General features: G+C 42.6%; 1 protein-coding gene across 25 annotated transcripts in view; it reads right to left on the reverse strand.

Annotated features, from left to right (window-relative positions):
* Nucleotides 1-25,271, reverse strand: part of ANKS1B (ankyrin repeat and sterile alpha motif domain containing 1B) — a 1,209,513-nt gene that overhangs the window by 23,902 nt on the left and 1,160,340 nt on the right. For 23 of the 25 annotated variants that reach the window (XM_089308838.1, XM_089308836.1, XM_089308835.1 and 20 more), the window contains 4 exons: nt 24,910-25,038; nt 22,688-22,759; nt 7,135-7,146; nt 6,132-6,218 (listed from right to left, as the gene is read on the reverse strand). In XM_089308838.1, the coding sequence (XP_089164964.1) occupies nt 6,132-6,218; nt 7,135-7,146; nt 22,688-22,759; nt 24,910-25,038 (300 nt within the window). The remainder of the gene's footprint in view (nt 1-6,131; nt 6,219-7,134; nt 7,147-22,687; nt 22,760-24,909; nt 25,039-25,271) is intronic. The other 2 variants (XM_089308830.1, XM_089308829.1) reach the window with 1 other exon arrangement.

The raw sequence follows: 25,271 nt of genomic DNA on the forward strand, positions 1-25,271 counted from the left end.
GATTTACATTCTCTTTCCTAACATTTCTCTATGCTGCCTCCCCCCCCCCATCCCTACTTGCCTTTGAGAAGAGCTGGTGGGAGGAAAGATTTAAGTACTGTTGTCCTGAAGCACAAAATAATCACGGAGCATCATCTTGGCTGCAAACCCTGCTAGAAACTTCTTTTGATACATGCTTATTTAAAAAGCTAAAAAGTCTCATCATAGTGCAGTCTTCTTTTTAAAACTTATCTCATTTGTGGTTTCTGCCACTGTCACAGAGCTGAAGTCCTCAGTGCTTTAGTTACTCTAATTACTTTCTAACTGCACAGTCTTAAATAACCTGTCATCAGTACAGTGCTCTGCAGACACCCATCAATGCCTGAAAATGCTTACAAAATGTCCTTCCCTGCCAGCACCCCCAGCAAGAACCTCCTGTCCCTCATTCTACTGAGCTGGATGACTGGAAGGCAATTACAGAATTAACACATAGAAGAAAATTAAATTAAGACATTGTTCACTGTACCCCGTATGTTGATATTATATGCAGTGCTCTGTAAACAAGAACTCAAATTGAAATTGGAATCCCATAAACAAGTAGCATGCTATTGCAAGAAAGAAATGGTTTCAGAACATGAGGTCATGATCACGTTCTGCAATTCAGATAGCAATCCTTCAAGTAGAAAATGAACCAATGTGTCCTACAATGAATTTCTCAATGAGGAGATCTACATAGTCTTTTAAGGGTGTGACGTGAACAGGTGCGTAGAGCCTCCACTGTCACTTGGATTCAGGCCTGCCCTTAACTGGGAAGTCTGGCCTCACCTGTCCAGGATCCTTGCCAGAAAATACAGCACTGACTGCAACTTTTAGTTAGGTTTGCATATTGTGTTCTTGAGATCCTTTGCTAGTATGTGGTAGTTCAACTTTCTGGGGAAGTGTGACAGTGCAGTGTCCTGTGATTTTTACTGTACCAAATTCTCTGAATCTTGCTAATTCACAGGATGCTACTCTTGTCAATTTTCAGTGGTTTGTGACGGCATCACAGCCCTGGGCAAAACTGCAAAGGACGCAAAGTGTATCTTGGGTGTCTCTCTGCCTCAATTTTCTGGAGCCCCCTTCTCCATTCCCCAGAGGCCCAGGGAAGTGGTTCAAGTGCCCATCAAGGCTGCTTTCTGTGATGGCCCATGTGCCAGAGTCAGCCTCCTCTACCTCTGAAACTTTTCAGCTTTCTATTCTCCAGGTCTAAGCAAGGAGGAAAGCAGGCTAATAGAAATATTAACATAACTGATACGTTTAATTATTCTTATGGGTATTTAAAAAACAATGCTCTTAAGCTCCTATAGATGGCCTCTGTGGGGAGGTATTTGTGAACAGAACTTAGTGATCTATTTCTGGTGCTGGAACGTGGTGAGGATCTGGGTTGTCACTACTGAAACTTCTGTCACTCTCACCATCTGCCTTTGCAGAATGAAGCCAGCTGCCTATGTTTAGGATGAATCCAAAACCAAGGATACTGCAGCTGTAGTCCACAGGGAGACAGAAGAGTTGGCTTCTTCCTTGGAGGAGGAGCTAACGAGGAACATTACCTGCTTTCCACCTCCTGCTGGGCATCAATTAGTGGCTCCTCCACAGATTAAAGGAGACCTCATCTTGAAGAACAGGGGATGTATCTCAGTTCAACACTGGACTCCTTGTATATCAATCAGCTTCCAGCTCTAATCATATTCTATGGAGACCAGAGGTCCAGGAGAGGGACCTGGGAGGGGGTCACTCTCTTTTTTATGACAGTTGGGCAGCTTAGTACCTTCAACAGGAAGAGATTTTGTTTGCCCATCTGTTGCCTTTAGCTGAGAAACAGCTAAAGAGGTGTCTGGTTGGCAAGTGTGAAACAGAATTGTCTGGCAGGGCCAATTAATCGTGTAGTTCTACGAAGCGTGTGTGATGATGAACGGACGTGGCCTGGAAATGCGCCCTTCTCTGCTGCCTTCCATCTGAGCTCTGCCAGGTAGGGCTTTTCCTCCAAGTTTCCCCCGAGACCAGGTTTTCCCAAGTGAAGGACTGCAGCATCCCCTTCAGTAAGGGTCTCCCAGGTAGAGGCAGTGGCCAGGCTGAGGCTAGCTGGAGACACCCTGTAGGGCCCCCAGGCTGATGAGAACAGCACACTTGCTTAATGTGGTCTGAACTTGACTCTAAGCTTCTTAGAGGAAGTACTCACTTCCAAATAAAGGGGGGGGGACACTTGTTTAGGTCAATGTTCTGCATTATTTTGTGCCTTAAAAATAGCATAAGCCCTATTGGAAGTTGGCATTCAAAAAACCTACCAACAAAGGCAAAAAAAAAAAAAAAAAAAAAAAAAAAAAAAAAAAGCAGACTAAGCTCTGCATTGTTTCTAATTTAGTCAGAGAGGAAGACTGAGAAGGGAGTCAGTGTAAGGAGACAAAGTGGCACCCCACCCTCTGCTGAGTGGGTCACCTCTTGGGAGACACTGCTGCTTGGCAGAAGGGTCTGGCGCTGCAGTCACAGTCCTCGGGGCCAAATTCCCTGTGCGGGCTACCTGTGGGCTATGAGTCTACAGGAAGCTGATGACGTGATTTATCTAAGACATTCTAGTGCTAAGTCTACTTCAAGTTCCATTTTTAATTCAAGATTGCTTTCTGTTCAATCAGGATTAGTGATTCAATTCTTTTCCTGAGTTGCCAGGCAGTTCGTTTGTGAGTTTATAACTAAGCACCTCATTCTTCCTCATGAACTCAGCCAAAGCCATTTATTCATTAGAATAAAAGGAAGGAAATGCTTTGCTGGAGGGTTTATCTTTTACTTAGTCTAATGGGGGCTATAGGATGGGGCACTTCAAACTAATGGATGCAAGGTAGCTGTGGAGTAACAGGAAAAGCAATAGGTTAGGAAGTGGGAGACTCAACTTCTGGTTCTCTGTGACCAGTAGGTGGGTGGCCCTGGGAAGCACTTAGCCAATGTACTGAGGCATTCAGAAGCCCCGGATGCTGTATGGTACACATTAAACTCCTCCATCTTACCAGGACAGTGGCAAAGGGGTGCAATGGTGAAAACAGAAACATAAAGTCTGAATAATAAGGCGTCTTTCGGTTGTGCCTTCATACAGGCTTGGTGGGCACTAGTACCTGAAACGGTGAAATCTTCACATATGCTTGTGTTTCCCAAGTCCTTCACTTCAAATCACAGTGGTTCACCAAGTCAACACTTCGTAGTGGGGGAAATCCTGGTGAAAACAGCGAACAGACTCTGCGGTTCATCAGTGTGCTCCTTTCCTGCTGTGGCCTTTGCCCCAGAACAAAGGGGCATATGATGACGCCACTGCAGCCATGAACAGATCTAGGTTTCTGAGCACAACGTCTCCTGCACCACAGCTAGAGGATGAGCCTTCACCTGTGGCTCCTCCTCACCTTTTAAAGCCCATGCTGAGCCCTGGCTGGTGGTAGAGTTAGGCTACGGTCAAACTTCACTCATGTGGCTTTGTATCATATTTCCTCCTTTCTTCCTTCTGAATGGTCTTTGGCTACACACAGCAAATCCAACACTTGGGCTCTGAGCCACCTACCCAATCCCTTCCTACTCACTGTCACACTGGGATTGGGGACCCTGCATAGCCAATTGAGGTTCAAGTCCCTAAATTCTTGAAAGAGCCAAGCACATTTTGTTGCAGTCACAACACCTGACATCAACATATGCACTTTGCATTTGCTCTATCTAGAGTTTGAAAATATGGGGACCAGCGCTGTGATACAGCAGGTAAATCTGCTGCCTGCAGTGCTGGCATCGCATATGGGTGCCGGTTCGAGTCCTGGATGCTCCACTTCCGATCCAGTTCTCTGCTATGGCCTGGGAAAGCAGTAGAAAATGGCCCAAGTCCTTGAGCCCCATGGGAGACCTGGAAGAAGCTCCTGGCTCCTGCCTTCAGTTCAGTGCAGCTCTGGCCATTGCGGCCAATCGGGGAGTGAACCAGCAGATGGAAGACCTCTCTCTCTGTGTTTTTCCTTCTCTTTTTCTCTCTACCTCTGCCTCTCTCTAACTCTACCTTTCAAATAAATAAATAAATCTTAAAAAAATAAACTATGCTGAGAACCACACAGCAAAGACTTGAAGGACATGCTGTCCTTCTTTATTTAGTATCTTTATATACATAGAATTATCTTTTGCATATCTTACTGTGTCAATGTTTCCAAAGAGCAGTCCTGGGAAAGTAGAGGTCTACAGATAACTCACCTATTTACAAATGATTCCCCAAGATACAGGAGCACTAGGTCCCTTGATGTGTCAATAGCAAAAAGCAATAAAACTGACAGTGCTTGCCTTATTGCTCTGATGGTAGAGAGTGGGCTAGAGGGGGAGTTATTAATATGGATGGACCCAGTCACCCTACCGGCATCATGGGAATGACAGCCTCAGGATGGCACGAGTTTCTCAGGGCAAATGTTACTTCTTTAGAAATTGTCAGAACCCAAGTCTGCCAAAGTTGTTCATCTAAAATAATGTCAAACATATCCACTGAATATATTGCTATTCAAGTTTTCAAATGTAAATAAGATAGAGACAGTTAAGCCAGGTTAGGTGAAAAAAAAATCCAAGTGCCAATGCCCTTCTTAATCAACTGAATATAACCTAAGGATAGGTAATTTTATGTACTAGGAACTAAAGTTACTTCCAAGAAACAAAAAAGCACATTGGTTGGAATTGCTCTGATTTGAGGCTCCACAGTTGGACCATGACAACAGTCACTGTCAATAGCACACTGCACATCTGCGTCATCACCACCTATCAGGCAGTCAACCCCAAGGATTCTTTGGATGTCGCTAGCCAGCATGATGCTGGCTTCCAAGCTTTCTGCCTGGGTTTCAGAATTTCCTCTAAAACCGGGAAGCTGTTTCCTAAGTAGATTTGGGGAGCTTGGGCTCATCTGACTGCTGATGCAGCAACCTTCTATGCTTCAGAAAACTAATCAGGAAAACTTCTAATTGGCTTATTCAGATGCTTGGGTTTACTACAGAAACCAGAACCATTGCCACTTGGGCTTTTCCTTGGTATCTAAAGCCAGCTGCTTGACTGGATTACCACTGCTTAAGTCCACCTGCTTCAAGAGTTGGTTCCCTTTCCCCAGAATGCAGCAGCAGGTCTGGCTGGACAGCCCAGAAAGCAAATGGCATTGACCAGGGAGAACCACCTCGTTTTTCTCTTTCTATACTTTCTCTGGTTAAAGGATGCAGGAATAAAATATACGGCCATTTGGGGTTTTGTGAAGAGATGACAGTCAGCTTTGAGTCTACAGAGAGCGAGAGCGGTCATACCCAAGCGTTCTAGTTCTGCACCCAGACTCTTGTCTTCACCCAGAAAGGAACTCTAGAACACATTTAAAGTAAAAATGCAACCCAGTTTTCTACATTTGACATCAGAGCCCTCAAACTGTTCCCACTGTGAGTACACAGTCACAGCATGGCCTGACTTTCTTTTCTGATTGTGTCTCTTAAGAAAACAATTCTGTAGAGATTCTCTCTCCCATCTAAGTATCTGGAAATTCAATGCAGTTATAATAGAAGTCACAGAATGTGTTCCTTGTGTGAGGTATTAATCACAGCATCAAAGAAAGTATATATACACCTAGAGAAATGGAAACACAAACGTGCTAGCCCTTCACCTAATGGTAGATGATGACAGTGCTACCTTTCATTCTACCAGGGGACTTAAATATTTTGTGGAAAACTGGAATTAAAAGATGTTTATTTTGGTGCAAAAAATTTGAAATCCAAGCATTGTTTTCTCATAATAAACATTTTCCATGAACTTTGACTACCCCAAGTACAGGCGATTTTTTTCTGTGTCAAAGAGTTATGCCAGGTAAGTGGCCACATTCTATTAGAGAAGGCACTATGAAAGGGTACACAAAACATGCATAGGAGTCCTAGATAACGTCCCCCAAATAGAATGTGCCTTCCATAGATATGAGTGTTTCTCTGTATGTACATGCATGTTGCCACAGTGTGAGCAGAAAGAATGGAAGTGTGGTGAGGAATGATTAAAATGGGGAACAATGGCCATGTGGAGCTGCAAAAGATTTTAGTTCACAAACTCAGGACTGCATCTGATATCTAAACCAAAGAGAAATGTGTGGTGCCTACCTTATTTGTTGCATCAATAAATTTGACTCCTTTATAGGAGACAGAAAGAATAATAGTAGGGACCTTCTTCATTTGCTCTGTAGACTTCTGCAATTAAAATTAGAAAGCTGTTAGAGCAGTTTGTGTTGCATGGCAACTGACGCACATAATTTTTCCTTTTGAAAGATAAAAATGAACTCAAGTTAAAAACAACGCATGTGCACACACACACACACACATCAAACATACACCGAATACACTCTGATTTAAATGTTTCTCTTTCTTCCCTTGGGTTTAACCATACTTGGGGCTTATAAAGTATCTCCCTCATATTTGAGGATCTGCAGAGAATCTATTCTGTGGCTTCATGTTGGAGAAGGGACACTGCTGTTCTGTGATGCTGAAGGTAGAATGAAGAGCTGTTTCCTGCTGCAATCTCAAGTGATCATTCCTTTGGTAAGAGCTGGACCATGTGAGATTTAACTGCAAGGGTACACCAGCACTAACATAACATGTGACACCACTGACCCCATCTTCCTAGTCATCCTTCACTCTTCAAAGCACAGGGACTGCTTAGATATGTACTTAAAACACAAACTGAAAATACAGGTCTGTGCATTCTTCTTCAACCTGGCCAGACTCTTCAAAGCACATATTACACGCACAGCAGAGTCACACGCGACCAGAGGATATAACGCTGCTCTACAACAACTAAGTCCTGCAGGAGCAGTCTGCGTTTCCAGTCTCAGCAAAACGCCGGCCAGTCCTGGTAGCCCAGATTATCATTTGGAGTGGCTTTCTTCCCTTAGGCTAAGTTCTCATGACAGATGTGCACACTGCTTTAGTGCGCTTAGGGTTTATAGCTTCTACAGTTTTACACATCTGCAGAAACTTTCTCTGTCATTTCCTGTGGGCCTTTTCTGTTGCATTTTTCTCATTCACCACTAGTCACCAACAGTCTGATTACTTCATTTCCATCACTGGAGAATCGTAATAGTCACATTAAATAGCAAGGAGAACCTACCTGACAGTTAGCCTGATGGATTTTCCAGATAAGACAGGTGGGAACATAATAGGGGAGAAAACATATAAAAAGGTGAGAGAGGAAACAATTTCAATAATTCACCAATAGCACAGATTCATTAAAAAGTAAAGAGTGCCATAAAAAGACAGGCAGCTTTACAGATATTTGTAGGTAGAGTGCGACTGTTGTTTCAGAAATGGCTTTGGGCTTTGTCAGCACCCATCTCTCTTTGCTTTCCCTGTTTCCTCATCACTTTGTTTACTGCACTGCACAATCTTTTTTTTTTTTTTTTTTTGACAGGCAGAGTGGACAGTGAGAGAGAGAGACAGAGAGAAAGGTCTTCCTTTGCCGTTGGTTCACCCTCCAATGGCCGCCGCTGCAGCCGGCGCACCGCGCTGATCCGATGGCAGGAGCCAGGATCCAGGTGCTTTTCCTGGTCTCCCATGGGGTGCAGGGCCCAAGCACCTGGGCCATCCTCCACTGCACTCCCTGGCCATAGCAGAGAGCTGGCCTGGAAGAGGGGCAACCGGGACAGAATCCGGCGCCCCGACCGGGACTAGAACCCGGTGTGCCGGCGCCACAAGGTGGAGGATTAGCCTATTGAGCCACGGCGCCGGCTTGCACTGCACAATCTTAGGAATGACACACAAGAACCTCCTGCTTTGAGCTCCAGGCAACCAGCTGTTATGTGTATTACTGGAATCATGAAAAAAATGTGGTCTTTGATTTCTTCATTTGAATTACCTAGCTTTCCATTTTTAAATTCGGAAATGTGACCACAATTGAAGAAGGCTTTTCACTGGACAGTGTGAATGAAACTCACTGAATTCAGTAATGATAATTGTAAATACAATTTCTCAGTTGAGCCACGAAAATGGTGTTTGTTTTTTTTTTTCTGGCTGTTTTATACATATGTTTGAGAGTTATACCTCTTTCAAAGACTTCAAAAATGGATTCCTACCAGTATTATTATTTAATATTTATTGTTTCACACAATATGGACAAAAGCAGTCCTCTTGAAGAGTTTTTCAGCTAGCAATAAAATATGTAGATTTTCCAGTTTTCTTTTGTGACTGCCAAAAAGAGATATTGTGAAAATTGAATATAAAGTTAGGAACTTTTATCTTTCTAATGGCCTTTCTCAACAATTTCTTAAAAATGTGCAAGATGAAACAAAGGCAAGAGTAGAAGACACAATGTGCAGTTTGATGAGTTTAAGGCAAGGCAGTGTCTGAATTCTGAAAATAGAGAAGGCTGAGGCTGCATGGGCTAATGGTTTGTTAAATGTGTGTGTGAAGAACTCCCTACAAAGTGTTAACAATGGATTTCAACAAATCACCTTGCTCATCTCTTGCCATGAATGCATTCTCCTGGACAGATCCATCTGTGACATGAAATATTACATAGCTAACATTAAGATGAAAACACCAACACTTTATCTGATTATAAGAAAAGCCCACTGGGGCCGGCACTGTGGCATAGTGGGTAAAGCCTCCGTCTGCAGTGCTGGCATTCTACATGGGCACCTGTTTGAGTGCTGGCTGCTCCACTTCCAATCCAGCTCTCTGCTATGGCCTGGGAAAGCAGTGGGAGATGGCCCAAGTCCTAAGGCCCCTGCACCCACATGGGAGACCCAGAGGAAGCTCCTGGTTTCTGGCTTCGGATCAGTGCAGCTACGACTGTTGTGGCCATTTTGGGAATGAACCAGCAGGTGGAAGACCTCTTTCTGCCTCTCCTTCTCTCTCTGTGTAACTCTTTCAAATAGATAAATAAATCTTTAAAAAGAAAAAAAAGAACAGCCCATTTGTCCTTTCTTCAAGTAACTAGGCAGTTATTTCTGATAGTCCATGGTCATCATCCCTGGAAAAGCAAGAGTCTATTTCAGGGATGTCACCCAGGCCTCAAATTGTGTCCTAACGTCAATTTGCTAAACATGGCTGCCTGAATGCTGTGTTGAGAAGGGTTCTGAATCTGTGACTGGGATCATGGGGAAGGAAGGCTGGGCATGATGTCTGTCCTGGGAGAAGGAGGGGAATGAGCACACACAAGCCATACATGGCCATTCCTGGCCAGGCCACATATAAAGAACAGCTATAACTAAGACATGGAATCAACCTAAATGCCCATCAACAGAAGACTGGATAAAGAAACTATGGGATATGTACTCTATAGAATACTACACAGGAGTAAAAAAAATGAAATCCGGTCATTTGCAACAAAATGGAGGAATCTGGAAAACATCATGTTGAGTGAAATAAGCCAGTCCCAAAGGGACAAATATTATATGTTCTCCCTGATCGGTGACAACTAACCGAGCACCTAAAAGGTGAAATGGACACTAAGAGAAACAATGACTTGATCAGCCCTTGTCCTGTCGAGGAACAGCTTACTATTTTATTCTTTTCAGTATTTTCTTTTCCTACTTAATACTATCGGTTGAACTCTTTAATTAATACACAATTATTCTTAAGAGTTTAAATCCAACTGAAAATTGATCCCTATTAAGAGTGGGAATAAGAGAGGGAGAAGATGTACAGTTTGGCACATGCTCACTTGGACTTACCCCTAAGGGTAAAGCTAAAAACGTGCCATGGGACTCCAAATCCCATTAAGTTGGCAGGTACCAATGCCATCTTACTAGTTAAAGTGATCAGTTTAAGTTCATAATTAATCATAAAGATAGGATTGTCAAAGAGATCACATAAATAAGACTGGTGTCTGCTAATAATAACTGACAGAATTAAAAAGGAGAGAAACGATCCAACACGGGAAGCAGGATGCACAATAGACTCATAGAATGGCAAATGCCCTAAACAGCACTCTGGCCTCAGAATCAGCCCTTAAGGCATTTGGATCTGGCTAAAAAGCCCATGAGAGTTTCTCAGCCATGGAAAGCCAAGACACTGTGGCAAAAAATGATCTAAATGAAACATATCTGTGAGTGAGATCCCAGTGGAAAGAAGGGGCATCAAAGAAGGAGGTACCTTTCTCTGAAGGGAGGAGAGAACTTCCACTTTGATTATGGCCTTGTCTAAATAAGGTTGGAGTTTGTGAACTCAAGAGGTTTCCATAGCCTTGGCAACTCATGACAAGAGCCTCGGGTGATTACTGACGTCATAAACAAGAGTGTCAATTGTTAAATCAACAACAGGAGTCACTGTGCACTTACTCCCCATGTAGGATCTCTGTCCTTAATGTGTTGTACTATGAGAATTAACGGTAAAAATAATCTTCAAACAGTACTTTATACTTTGTGTGTCTGTGTGGGTGCAAATAGTTGAAATCTTTACTTAGTATATATTAAGTAGATCTTCTATATATAAAGATAATTAAAAATGAATCTTGATGAAGAATAGGATGGGAAGGGGAGTAGGATATGTGATGGTTTGCACTTGGGGGGTGGTTATGGGGGGAAAACCACTATAATACAAAAGTTGTACTTTCAAAATTTATATTTATTAAATAAAAGTTTTCTAAAAAAAAGAAAAAAAAAGAACAGCTATAAGACAGTGTTGAACAATGCAACAATAAGGGGATGAAGAGAGTGCTTCCAGAATAATGAAAAATAGGTAGAGTTATTTTCAAATAACTGACTGCAGCAGCCAGGACTTGAATCTCATATGGGATGTTGGCATTGCAGTAGGTAGCTTAACCTGCTGTGCCGCGATGCCAGGCCCCTGGCAGCTTCTCTTCTGACATAAGCTCCCTGCTAATGCACTTGGGAAGGCAGTGGAAGGTGGCCAAAGTGCTTGGGCCCCTGCCACCCACATGGGAGACCTGGATGGAGCCAGGTTCTTGACTTTGGCCTTACCCAGCCTCAGTCATTGTGATCATTTGGAGGAATGAACCAGTGGATGGAAGATCTCTTTCTGTCTCTCTTTTCTCTGTCACTTAGTTTCAAATAAATAAATAAATAAATAAATATATGTTTTTTAAAGGCTGTTTTAGTAGAAGAACCCACACACACATGCATGCACACATACATGGAGGCCTGGAAATGAGAAATAATATGGTGGTTTGGGTAACTGGTGGGAAATGAGAGTGGTACAGTAGGTCTGGAAGGTTATCACCTACTTGGCCAAGTTAAGATCCACAGAAAGCTTTGAAGTTGGACATAGGCCAGATCTGTGTTCCACAAAGATGGCTCTCGTGGTTATATGGAGGATGGACTGTAGTAGCACGAGGCTGGGTGCAAGCTTTGTGCAAATGCAAAGGAAAGACTCTAAGCACTGAGCTGAAATAGAGGCACGGGGGAACAGAAGGAGCCACAATGCTGAGGAGGGAGAATCCAGAAGATGCGTTCCTTGATTGGCTATGGAAAATGAATGAGGGGACGACGCCATGGGTGAAGAAGTTGTTAACTTGGATGAAGTGCCCTGGGGGGAACAAGCTTCTGCATAAACAGAAATGATTTTGCTTGTGCTCAATGTCATAACCAGGTAGAAATGTCCAGTGGAGAATTAGAAATGAGATCTGAGTCATGGTTAGAGATGGGAGCATATGAGGTAGAACAAGCAAGCAATGAACAAGAGGGCAAAGGAGAACCCCTCAGGGGAAGATCAGTTCTTATGGAGTTGTCGAAGGACCTGTGTGGATTTGGAAGACACTCACAGTGCAGCATCGGAGGGGCCAAGGTGGGGATCACCCACAAGAGAAGTGCCCAAGGCCATTAGGACCAAGAAGGTCTAAAACCTGTGCCCAGGGCAGTGGTTGGCACACTCTGGAGCTGCTTTTATTGAGTTTACTGGGTAAAAGCCCAGACTGTAGCAATAAAAAAAAGTATGTTGCTGACTTGATTAAGAATAGCTTCAGGAGAATGGTGGCACAGAGAAACGAACAGGGCAAGCTTCGCAAGGGATATCAGTAAAAGACAGCTGGGACAATGGCCAGCTCAGGAAATACACTCTTAGGCTGAATGCAGGCACCAGCAGTGATTCTGTTATGATACAAAGATTCCACATTAGATGATCAGCCAAACGGAATACAGATAAGGCAAAGACACAGGGTGGTTGTTTCTTTCTCTTTCACGTGTTCCAAGAATCTCTGTTCTTCTTGGGGTGTCAATGATGCTGGCTGAGCACAGGCCTTGGGAATGGCAGAGTTAGTATGGCGACACATCCCAATCTAGAGCCCACACTGTACTCCTCTCCCCACTGAGGCCCTTGACAAGAGGGATCCTGGCCAGCCACGGCGTTCAAAGGGACCTTGGAAGATCTTCAAGGGAAGGGTCCCCCCTGTGTGGTATTTATACTCAATCTCTTCAAGGGGGATTTTCCAACACTGTACTGTGACAGCTTATGGAGGGATCTTTCAGACATAATTATAGCAGAAGATGAGAATGCACAGAAAGAAAGCAAATACCCTGGCTTAAGCCAGGGGGGACTCAAGAAATCCTAGAAGTGCCCACTTCACTTCATGACGGCTCTGCAGCCATTGCAACATGAGCACAGAGCTTCAGTCCAACCTCAGGCAGTCAAAGCCCCACCTTTCCCACTTCCCCTCTAGTGCTGTGACCACCATGTTCTCTTCCTCCCTGAGCACCCCTGCTCAGGTTACAAAGCACACATTCCTATGCCCTGTCTGCGTGCTCTGCTATCTGCATAATGAATCCTCCACATGTCCACACTGAGGACTCAACCTCTGTCTACGCGCACAAACAGGATCCTGTTCTTCGGGCACATTCGCCTAGTAAGATGCTCAAGGCGGACCTGAACTTGTGGCTCCTTTCTCTCTGCTTTACTCTATGCTGTGCTCTGGGTGGGATTCCTGAGATTTCCCAGAATCCTCAGGTTCCTTCCCCATTCAGAGCCAGCTGTGAGGACGAGACCAATTTATACCAAGGACTTCTGAATACTCAAAGGTAATGCCCAACATTAACTTAACCTTTGCAGCATCTTGCTCTCCTGCAAATAAGCATTCAACTGTATTTTGCTCATAATTTCCCAAATTCAGATTTTTATTCTCAGGGAAACATAAACATTTAGTTATACAGGTATGGTACATTTCTGAAACCTAAAGTAAAATCTGAATCTTCAATTCAAAGATAGCTTTATAGTTAGCACTTGGATTTTTATCATAATCTATAATCATTATAATCAAATCACTACTTCATATCTAGGTATGGCCACTTGAAGTGTCATTCTTAGTAAGTAATTAAACACTTTTAGAACATTTTTATAAAAGGAGGGGTTTGGGGGTTCGTCAAGGAAAAGTAATAATGATTTATTTTCTTTTTAAATTATGAATTATGAACTTCTTGGTTGCAGGTTAGAAATAATTTCTGGTGCTTTTATTTATTTTTTATTGATTTGAAAGGCATAGTTAGAAAGAGGGGGAAAGGCAGAGAGAGAGAGAGTGGTACTTTTATTTTAGTTTTAAAGCATTCTTGAAAACAGGTGTAGTCATTCCTTGGTATCCATGGGTGTTTAGTTACCAAAAGCCTTGAATGTTCAAGTCCTTTATTGGTATAGGACCTATGCATATCCTTTTGTATATTTTTAAAGCATCTCTAGATTACTTATCATATCTAATGCAATTTTAATGTTATGTAAATAGTTGTTATATCATTTAGGGAAGGATAAGAAAGATGAGTTTCATATGTTCAGTACACCCATTTTTTTCTGAACATTTTCAATTGTGATTGGTCGAATCCATAGATGTGAAACCTGCAGCTATGGAGAGCTGACTGTGGTGTCTCATTTTTGAAAGCAGAATCTACAGATGGGAATATCTGACAGCACAACTTTCCTGAGTTTGTACAAGAGCAGAGAAGTTTAAGACTGGGAGCACATCAGTTGTAAGCTGTCATATTGGGTGTGAGTGTGGGATGATGATTATGTTCCACGTAAGAATCATTTGTGCCCACCACCCGTAGAGAGAAAGGGAAAATAGTAGTGATGGAAAAAAAAATTGCAGACTGGGAGGAGATTTCCAGATGGTCTATGGCCATCCAACTTCCAGAGTATTTTTAACCTACAGTCTTGTGGCTACCAGAATGCTTTCTGGTTAGATACCCAATGCCGAGTCATAACTGTTAGTTTTGCTATGTATTATTTCCTTAGTTGCAAAGCTTAATTATTAAATTTAGTTTCAGCAAGTAAATTAAAATAGCATAAAATACTTTTGCCTGGAAGTCCTGTCTTTCAAATGATTATAGCATACACAAAACAAGCATTATTATGATGATTTTGTATGTAACAAAAACCAGCTAGGTTGTGGGGATTATAAAGGATAAAAGCAGGAAGCAGGGCCAGCGCCATGGCTCACTAGGCTAATCCTCCGCCTTGCGGCGCCGGAACACCGGGTTCTAGTCCCGGTCAGGGCGCCGGATTCTGTCCCGGTTGCCCCTCTTCCAGGCCAGCTCTCTGCTGTGGCCAGGGAGTGCAGTGGAGGATGGCCCAAGTGCTTGGGCCCTGCACCCCATGGGAGACCAGGATAAGTACCTGGCTCCTGCCATTGGATCAGTGCGGTGCGCCGGCAGCAGCGCGCCGGCCGTGGCGGCCATTGGAGGGTGAACCAACAGCAAAAGGAAGACCTTTCTCTCTGTCTCTCTCTCTCACTGTCCACTCTGCCTGTCAAAAAAAAAAAAAAAAAAAAAAAGGATAAAAGCAGACTCCAAAGCAGATATGTGGAATGTGCGCCCGCCCTCTGCAGCTCAGGGAAAGGTCACAAAGGCTTTTGCAGCCTCACAGGCGGACTGCACTGCTTCCTCATCTCTGTCACTGGCTCTTCAAGTGCACTGCCCTGCTCTTGGGAGCTCTGGATGCCTTACTGCATGGGACATCCCTTGAGGACTGCCAGTGCCAAGTCTTACACTGATTTCTATGACGTCACCACTAAAAATATATTTATTTGAAAGTCAGATTGTGGCTGGCACTGTGGCATAGCAGGTAAAGTCACCACCTGCAGTGCCGGCATCCCATATAGGCAGCTGGTTCTAGTCCTGGCTGCTCCACTTCTGATCCAGCTCTCTGCTGTGTCCTGGGAAATCAGTGGAAGATGGCCCAAGTCCTTGGGCCCCTGCACCCATGTGGGAGTTCCGGAAGAAGCTCCTGGCTCCGGATCGGCACAGCTCTGGTCTTTGTGGCCAACTGGGGAGCGAACCAGCAGATGGAAGACCTGTCTCTCTGCCTTTCCTCTCTCTGTGTAACTCTGACTTTCAAATAAATAAATCTTTAAAAAAAAAGAAAGAAGAGAGACAAGGGGAGAAGGAGAGAGAGACAGATATATACACACAACAGAGAGAGAGGGGAAGAGAGAGAGAGAGAGGGGGAGAGAGAGAGAATGAGAGAGAATGAATATCTCCACCGGGTCAGTTCTCAAATGCCTGCAATAGCCAGGGCTCAGCCAGGTCGAAATGAGGAGCCAGAAACTCCATCTGGGTCTCCCACATGGGTGGCAGGGACCCAATACCTTAGCCATTACAGACTACTTCTGATGCGCATTAACAGGAGGCTAGAATTAGAAGTAGAGCTGAGACTTGAACTCAGGCGCTCTGATATGGAAGGTGAGCATCCCAAATGGCTCTTTAATGACTGTGCCAGATGCCTGACCCCACGGTCACCATCTTTCCAGGGAAAAATATGGCTAAATAGCAGCAATTTCAAAGGCTTCATTTTAGTGGCTGATGAAACCCATGATGATTCAAGGAATGACGATCCAATGAATTAAGGTTTGGGGACAAGAACAGAGTCCACACTACAAAGAAGAACCAGAGTTGGCCTCACCATATTGAGAACTCAGCAAACTTTGCAGAGAGCCCTGGTGCCTGGAGCCTGAGCAGAGGCCTTGGGAGGCTGGGAGGAGAGCCCCAGATGTGACAAGAGGGTAATCAGAGCTTCCTGTTGGAGTGGGGGAGGGCTTCAAAGATCCTGTGATTTTTTATTTTATTTTTTTTAGCCTCAAGGAGAAAAGGGTCAGGCATCCACATACACTGCAGGAAAGTGGCTCCGATCACAAGCATTGAGAGGCAAGCTTCTTAGAGGGCAGAATGGTTACTAGGGGTGGCTGGGAAGTCTCTCCCTCTGGACATCTTTAAATAAAGTTTGGGCTCTCATCTGTCACTACTGATTTAGGAGTAAGTCTCATTTGGCTGGGAAGTGAGGGTAAATGATCTCTCGAGGACTCTAGCCCAAAGGCTGGGGGGAACACAGAACCCTGAGACCATGTGACAAGAACAGGTAGTAGGCAAGTGGCCACTGAAACCCCATCTCTGCTTAAGAGAGTCACATTTGCCTGTGTAATGCATGAACTGGCTAAAGTCTGGTGCAACACAAAGTGGTGCCCTTGTCTCTCTGCTCCTCTAGCCCCAGCCAGTTTCCAGGCACAGGGCAGGAGGACTCTACCGAGAGCAGCCGACCTTCGCAGCAGTCTTGGCAGAAGGCCCAGCGGACCATGGCAGTGGTCCTCAAACTTTTGAGTGCATTTGAATCCCACGGAGGGCTTGCTACATTACAGACTGATTCAGTGATGAGAGTTTCTGATTCAGTAATCTGAGGTGGGGCTGAGGAATTTGCAAGTCTAACAAGCCTGCAGATGCTGCTGATGCTGCATGTTTGGGGACCACACTTCAAGCAATGACTGCTCCAAAAATGTAGTTGATCAGTTTGATGGAAAGCCACTGTCAGAACCGTCCTCTGCTGCTCTGCATATAAACTCGGTTGTACTGCAGCCTCCATTAATTCAGAGAGAAGCTAGTTTATCAAAACACACTGTTCTCTACTTGACAAGTGATTTCCAAAAATCCTTAGTTAGCATTTAGTTACAGCTCTTGGTCTTCAGAGCAATTAACAAGAATTATTTAATCCTTCAGGTTTCTCAGGGACTGGGAAAGCAGAAAACATTCTTCACATACAATAAAGAGTACAAGCCATGAAGAGAGATTCCAGAGCTACATCTAGAACAGATGCTGACGAGTGAAAGTTGCGAAGACTGGGGGTCATGGTGAAGACGTACGGCTTCTCATAAAAGCTCCCCAGTGTCCCTCAGCTAGGAGCAAACCCAACACATCAAGCACACGACACTGAGAGATGTGACAGGCAGACATTAACACATGCTTGTGTGCTGCTTCTGGGTGACCGCACTGGGACAAATTTGCTGGAAGGCAATTTGTCAACAGTTATCCAAAGTTTCAAGATGAAACTTGACCCAGCCATTCTACATTTAGTAGCTTATTATTGAAAAAATTTTAAAAAATTAATTTCCTGAGAGAGAAATAGACACACCTGCCATTCACTGATTCACTCTCCAAACGCCTAGGAGCCAGAAACTCAAGCCACGTTTCCCATGGGGGTGGCAGGAACCTAAGTACTTGAGTCATTACTTGCTGCCTCCCAGGGTACGCATTAGCAGGAAGTCAGAACCAGGCATTCTGAAATCCAATATGAGCTCCTTAACCAATGTATTAATTGCTGCACCAAACATCCACCCATATTTTAGTGGCTTAGGCAGCTGCAAACGGTTTCCTTTGGATATCTCTATAATATATAACAATGAACATGCGGTGCCTTTGTAATAAGAAACAAAGTTGGGGCCGGCACTGTGGCGTAGCAGGTGAAGCTGTAACCTGTGATGCCGGCTTCCCATATGAGTGCCAGTTCAAGTCCTGGCTGCTCCACTTACAATCCAACTCCCTGCCAATGTGCCTGGGAAAGCAGTGGAGGATAGACCAACTCTTTGGGCATCTGCACCCATATGAGAGACCTGGAGGAAACTCCTGGCTCCTGGCTTTGGGTGGATCCAGCTCCTGCCCTGCCACTGAAGCCATTTGGGGAGTGAACTAGTGAATGGAAGATCTCTGCCCTGCCTGCCCCCTGTCCCCGCCGTAATTCTGCCTTTCAAATAAACAAATACATCTTAGAAGAAACAAAGTTGAAATGTATGATTTTAGTTTAAAAAGCAAATTGCAAATGTGTGAGAAACACAGTTTTAAAATTTATCAGGTGTAAGTACACTTCAGGGTGTGTGTGTGTGTGGTCATCTTGAATTTACAAAGGAATCCAGGGATGAGCTCCTTCCTCTAGGAGGCACTGCAGTACAGCAAGTAGGAGCACAGGAAGCCATGTTTGGAGTACTGGCTTCATTTGATCTCTTGCCAACGCTGTGCTTTTGTTACCTCATCTGTAAAATGGATATGTTAATACCACAACCAATTTGTAGAGTTGCTGTGGGGATTACAGAAGATAATTCAGTGCCATACTATTAATCTGAGATTGGATGTTTCACAACGTCCCTTTCCAAAGCATTAGCATCCCACTGACAAGGAAGAGTAGAAGTAAAATCAGCGTCTGTGAGCATAACTGAATATTCTGGGCTACATGTTATCATGGCAGACTTCAGCAATGAACAGTCAGCAGATCAGTATCCTGGGCCAACAGTGAATTCCACTTGTGATGTAACACATGGTCCCTGCCTTCCAGGAGGTATGGATAACCAGGCATGTGTACAGTGTGATGTATGGCATGGCAGAAGGAAAGCATAGCAGAAGAAAGGCTCCTATGCGGGACCATGTCTTGGTGGCATTGTACTCAGGATTCCAGTTAATGCTTCCTTTAGGAATCCTTTCAAAGATGAAGTATGCGACTCTGAGCACAGACTGAGCTGGAAAACCCAACCAGTATTATAAAAGGCAGCACTAAATGATGGTGTTCAGATTCAATAGGTATTTTTGACAATTCTTCATATGTTACTAATATGTGTTTTTCGTTTTAATTTTGAATTGAAATGCTTGTTAAGATGCCATGGTAAAGGACATAAGCAGCCACGTTATACTACTAAGGAACAAAATAGTTCATAGAAATGATTCCACTTAGGGGCTAGTATAGTGGTGTAGCAGGTTAACTTGCTGCCTGTGACACTGGCACAGTGAATTGGTTCAACAGAGCCCCAGCTGTTCCACTTCAGATCCAGCTTCCCACTAATGCACCCTGGGAGGCAACAGGTATTGACTCAAATGCTCAGGTTTCTGTCACCCATCTGAAAAACCCAGATGGAGGTCTTGGATCCCGGCTTTGGCTTGACCCAATCCTGGATGCTGCAGCCATTTGGAGAGTGAACCAGTGGATGGAAGATTCTCTCTCTTGCTCTGTGTGTCACCCTCTTTCTGACATTTGGCTTTTCCAATAAATAAAAATTTTTCTAAAAAAGAATTGCTTCTACCTAAAAGTACACCTCATTATTAAAAGCGTAGCCAGCCTCAAGCTTTTATTAAAGGAAACTCCAGAAGATAAGGCACAAATTGCAATTTTCTTAAAAAAAAATAAAGTTTAACACAAGTTTTTTCTTCACTAAACACAATTTAGAAGATAAATTTAAGAGGAGCCATCATTTAGGGTTGGATCCAAGAAAAACATTAAGATAAAAACCTGCATACAAATGTGTATAGCATCTCTCTATATCATTGCCAAAACATGGAAGCAAGCAAGATGACCTTCAATAGATAAATGGATCAACTGTGGTAGATCCATGTGATGAAATATTATTCAGAAAAGGGAGGTAATCAGCCATGAAAAGACATGGGGGAACCTGAAACACAAGGCTAAGTGAAAGAAGCCAGTGTGAAAAGGCACACTGTGTGATTCCAACTGTGTGGTCTTCTGGAAAATGTAGGGCTATAGAGAGAGACAGTGAAAAGATCAGTGCAGGTTTAGCGGGGAAGGGACCTTAGAAAAGTTACTAAGCTTCCTTTGGTCTTTGTTCCCTTAGGTATAATGCAGGGCTACAGCAATACCTACCTTGTGGATTAATGAGTCAGTGTACATTCTTCACTTATGTGGGGCCAGCTCTGATAGACTGATTTCAGGAGACCTTGCCTATGTCATTTTTGGGATCACCTCTAACTAGCCCGTGGGCTGATTGGTAAAGTGAGCACCTCCGTGGTGGTACTTCTCCCATTGTGGGGTCAATGTCTACACCTTGGTTTCTGCCACTGGACTGTCAGCTCAGTGAGAGCAGAGGCTGAATCTTAATCACTTTGTTGATAAAATAAAGAAATATTTCTCAAAATACTGAACTACCTCAAATTAGGAAAGAAATTTTAATTTGTTAAAATGTAAAACAGTGTTCCTCAGAAAGTTCACAGAAAATGAAATTAAATATTAAGTGTACTTCAGTGCAAATTTTTGTTTTTAAATCCATGCACAGGAGGGGTCTTTATAAAGTTAGTGGAGATGTGTATTATTAAATAGGTATGCATGGATTTCATTTTTTGCATCAGAATACACTTATCTTTTAATTCTAGTTTCCATGAACTTTTTCAAGTACACTCATACTGTTGAGAGTCTTTTAAATTAATGAGTAACATTTTAATTCACAATATTTTGACCTAATAATATTATTATATGCAGAATTTAAGATCTTTGGTATCATAATGTATTTTCCATGGGGAAATCTGCTAGTACTAGGACTTTTGGCTATAATGTCACCAGGTTGAAAATGGAGAAAACTATCACTTTGGCTTCAAACTGAAGATTAACTGCCACGTGAGATCCATTCCACTTTTAGCTGGCAAACATTCTAATTCACAAATGCAACAGTCCCAGATAACAGTTCAAAATCGGTTCTAGTGGTTCCAGTGAATGCAAAGTTAGCTACCGTATCAAGGACTGAGATATATTTAATCAAGATGAGAATTAAGGGTTTATGACAGTCTAAGAAGCAATAAAATTACTATTTTCATATAAACTACCTAAAACAAACATCAAGGGCAGCAAACCAGAAAAATGCCCCAAAGAATAGAAGAATGCCTTCTAAATAGACAGCTTTTTCAAGGTTTCATTTTAAGCGACAGACAAGTATTTAACTAAATTATTCTCTACTGAGACTATTAAAATGGCTTGGCTATCACTAGCAGGATGTAATTTCAGATACATTCAATCTCAAGAAATTGGCTGAAGTTCAAATCACAGATCTGGTGTATTTTAAATGGTGCTACAAGCACTACGCAGTATTTATGCTGATTACAACATGGAAGTAGCTGGGTCTCAGGTAATTTAGTTAATAGTATTAAATCAGAGATGCCAAATTAATTTCTTAGACATGTTCATAAATATCTCTAAAGTCATTCTGAGGCTTGATGATTGAAAAATTTTTGCATTTGCTCATTGTCCATTGGTGACACAATTTAGGTCAGATAACTATATTTAGAACATAAGATTTCTAGAATTATAAAAGCGGGAAGAACCCTAAAGGGCATCGAGTCCAAGGTTCTCATTTTCTAAGTAAGCAGCAGAGGCTCAGGAGAAACAGGAGAATGTGGTTAAAAGCTTGGACTCCAGAGGCAGATAAACCTAGATTTTAGGCCCAGATTGGCAAACTGTGTGACCTCAAGAAAGTTACATACCTTCCCTAACTCTGCTCTTAATCTGTAAAATGGGAATAATAACTGTATGAGCACACACTGTGATTATCCAGTGGATGTGAGCAGCTTTATTAGTATTATTAATTATTATTATTACTATTATTAAAAGTGACTTCCAAGGCAAGTGAGCAGCAACAGAAGCAGAATGTCAGTACCTGGGATAAAAATCATTGGTACTGACAATTTAAGCATTAACTTTACATCTAGTAGAAGGGCAATTATTATAGCTGTTTTGCTATTAATCAGAAAAGTAACCTAGTGATTACATCCTGAGGTCTCAATTTCACGAACACTTGTACATATTTAGCTTTCCATGAACAATGGACAGTTCATGTTGACCTTCATAATTGCTTTGGCTCAGTTATATGTTGTGAAATATTTTCCAACCAAAGCTACTCATATTAAAATAAATGACAAAGTATACCTGTCCCAAATTAAAGGTAGGGTTCACTTGCTAGTGATCTTAAGTTTGACTTTGGTTACTTGCTGTATTCAATGAGCTCAATATTCTTGACTTGCACTGTCAGATAATTGCCATATCCTCTACACATGTGCCATGAAGAAAGCAAGCTTACGAACCCATGCTGGTAGGTGCCCAGGTGGCTCTGCAGTATGAGAGGGGTTTGCTTTGGCAAAAACAGACTCCAAGGGAACCAGCACCCACAAATCAGACATTTGGAATTTTGCCTCTGGCTCATTCCACTCAGAGTTAAATGTTTTATTTTTAAAAAAGATGAATAGTTAAGAGGTCTCATGAAAATCATTAGCTTTATGTAATATCCTCCCAATGCCTCTGCTTTAGTAATTTTTAGTTAATTGGTGGTCTTTTCAACAAATATTCTTAGACAGTCATGTGGGTGCTTAAAACATTTTCTTGTTTAACTGAAGATACTTCCTCTAATCTGGAGAATGATCAATGTTCATACAATTCACCTTAAACCTTTAAAACTTTAAGAGGAATGCAATATGGGATAACTGTGTCAAACAGACACTAACTCAAACCACAGGGAAATAAGCTCAAGTATGAACAAGAACAAAGTCCAAACATCTTTTTTTTTTTTTTTTTAAAATACACTCCCAATGTGATCCAGCAGACCAGCCAATGAAGAAAATAGCAATTTGAAAGGTGGCAATTTGTATCCTTACCCAGTATTTAGTATTTCAGCTACTAGAGAGAAAACAATTTGGAAAACTTACCCGCATTTTTGCACAAGCATCTTGGGTTGATTCTGTCCCCCTGAGCTCTTTGATCAGCATAGAACCTAAATACTAAAATATAAAAAATACAATGCTTTATGAAGAAAAGTATAACAATTTAAAAATAAACTGGAAGTACTACTGGCTAGATTTCCTGCCTATTTATTATTGCCTGACTTTTAAAAATGAACAGAGGGGCAGGTGTTGTGGTGCAGCGAGTTAAGCTGCCACCTGCGACACTGGCATCCCATATCAGAGCGCTAGTTCAAGTCCTGGCTTCTTCAATTCCTATCCAGTTCCCTGCTGAGGTGCCTGGGAAGGCAGAGGAGGATGACCCCAGTCTTGGGTCCCTGCCACTCACGTGGGAGACCTGGAGGGAGTCCTGGGCTCCTGGCTTCAGTCTGGACCAGTCTCAGCTGTTGGGGCCATTTTGGGAGTGAATCAGTGGATGGAAGATCTCTGCCTTTCACATTGGAAAACAAAACCAACCAACTAAAAACCACCCAAAGCAAACAGTAACTAATCCTAACAAATAAATACATTTGTAATTAGAATGCAGCAGAATTAACCATGAGTTTTGGAGGCTGAAAATTGCTCTTTATAATGAAACGGCAGCATTTTCTAAAGTTGCCGTCGTTCAAATCATATTTAACTGCAAAATGGGGGCATCTAAAAATGTTTTCCTTTTTTTTTCCTTGAGGCAGTAATGTCTGTAAAAATAAATCATGCTACTCTCTCTGTAATTACAGGGTTGTATGAGACAGCTGAGAAACCAAGCAACATGCCCCCTATTTGGGCTTGTTCAGCTCCATAGGTAATTAGTGTTGGGCTGCTCTTAGGCAGAGAAGCAGATTTAGACCCTTTTCATTCACAGCTGTGTTCCCCACGTTTAATCCACCTGAGAATGGATAGGAGGGTGGGGAGGGGAAGGCTATTCTCAGTTTTACAGAAGTCAGAGTTGAGCCCCTGGTGGGCTTGGATGGCTAGATGGAGGCAGGGTAAGCATGAGAATATCTTCTCCCAGGGACTATCATGCATCAGGTGGGCGGATCTGACACTAGCCTGGTGCAAAGTGCCATCCATGCTCTAGCTTCTGGTGGGCGGTAGATAGTTTTAAGCTTCAACAGGATTCCTTCATTTTATCATTTTTTCCCTCCTCTCTAATGCCTTTCAAGAAAAAAAGAGGGTCTATACATCTTTTGAAAAAGTGAATTAATATAATTATTTCAGGAGAGATTTGAAAAATACTTCTTGCCATGACCAGAGACACCCTGGTACACTGTAGAAACAGGGCTGGGATCAGCCTTGTAGACCAGAGAGGTCCTGACTTGAGTAGCACATGCAAAGGCACAACAGCACAGGCCTGGTCGAAGGCCATGAAGACAGGCTGAGGGAATACTGGGCTTGCATTTTGAAGGCAGGAGCCACTTCAACCTCATACGTTTTGAGTGATTGCTATTAAAATAATTCCAATGCTGCAAGATAAGGAAGCAGTCAAGGAGCAGATAGCGCAAAAATGGAAAACAGTCCAAATTGCCACGAGATAACCAAAATGCCACATCTAAATGAAATTAAGGAAAACGATCTTGGTAAGGTTCCCTATCTTCTAAGTTATCAGGAAAATTTGCCTTAATTGAAATGTGTTTCTTTAAGACAGGCAGTTTCAGAAGACTGCTTAAGAGTTCAGCCACTTTTTCTGCTGTAGACATGACAACCACCACCTGTCCCAAGCACACAGTATTTTTTGAACATTTACCTGGTGCATATTATTACTCACAATTCTCACCTAAGCCTAACTATTCCTTTACCTCTAAAAAGAAAGAGGAGTATAACCCTACTATTGCTGACAATGAAAAGAATGTGGTATTTATATAAAGTGGTGGACCCCATGTTCTGAGGTCACAGGGAATGAGTAAAAGGGTGCACCTACGCTATACTCACACTTGTTTCCATTTCAAGACTGCTTTAGTACACTGACTCTAAGACACACGACTGTATAAGAAGGCAGAAAACAGACTTAAGCTTTCAAGAATAAAAGGGTTATAAATCTCTGGTTGTTTGGACTTTGGACAGAATGATGCTTTAAGAAAAAGAGGAGGGGAAACATTTTAGAAATTTCAGCCATGGCCATTTTGGTATTTTTTTCAATATAAATGAAAACAAATAAGAAACATAACTTCTATCCCCATTTGTACCCAAAGACTGAATTCAGGGTAACTTACAAAAGCTTTGTAATCGCATGATTGGAAGATGAGCTTTTCTGGGTGATGTTGCCAGTACTGTACTGGAGTTGAGGCTGTGGCTTCGTTTGGAGGTCTCAAGGTAATGGAAGGTTCTCCCCAGTCTCCTGTCTGAAAATGACATTTATTCTAGAGGCAGTACAAGCAGGAAGCAAAGTTCACCCCCTATAGCTAGCCTGAGTTCACTTTCTAACACATGTGCTGCAAATGTGAAATGCATTTTGGTTACTTTTATTGGTTATTAAGTTTTTGAGTATACTTATTAGCACGTTTCTCCAAGTTAACTTTTGAAGCGTGAAGAAGTTGATTCATTTTTAGAATAACAGCCTAAGTTAGAAAATTTT

The sequence above is a fragment of the Oryctolagus cuniculus genome, chromosome 11, assembly GCF_051225735.1.
Source record: "Oryctolagus cuniculus isolate XC-2025 breed Fujian yellow rabbit chromosome 11, ASM5122573v1, whole genome shotgun sequence".
NCBI classification, from domain to species: Eukaryota; Metazoa; Chordata; class Mammalia; order Lagomorpha; family Leporidae; genus Oryctolagus; species Oryctolagus cuniculus.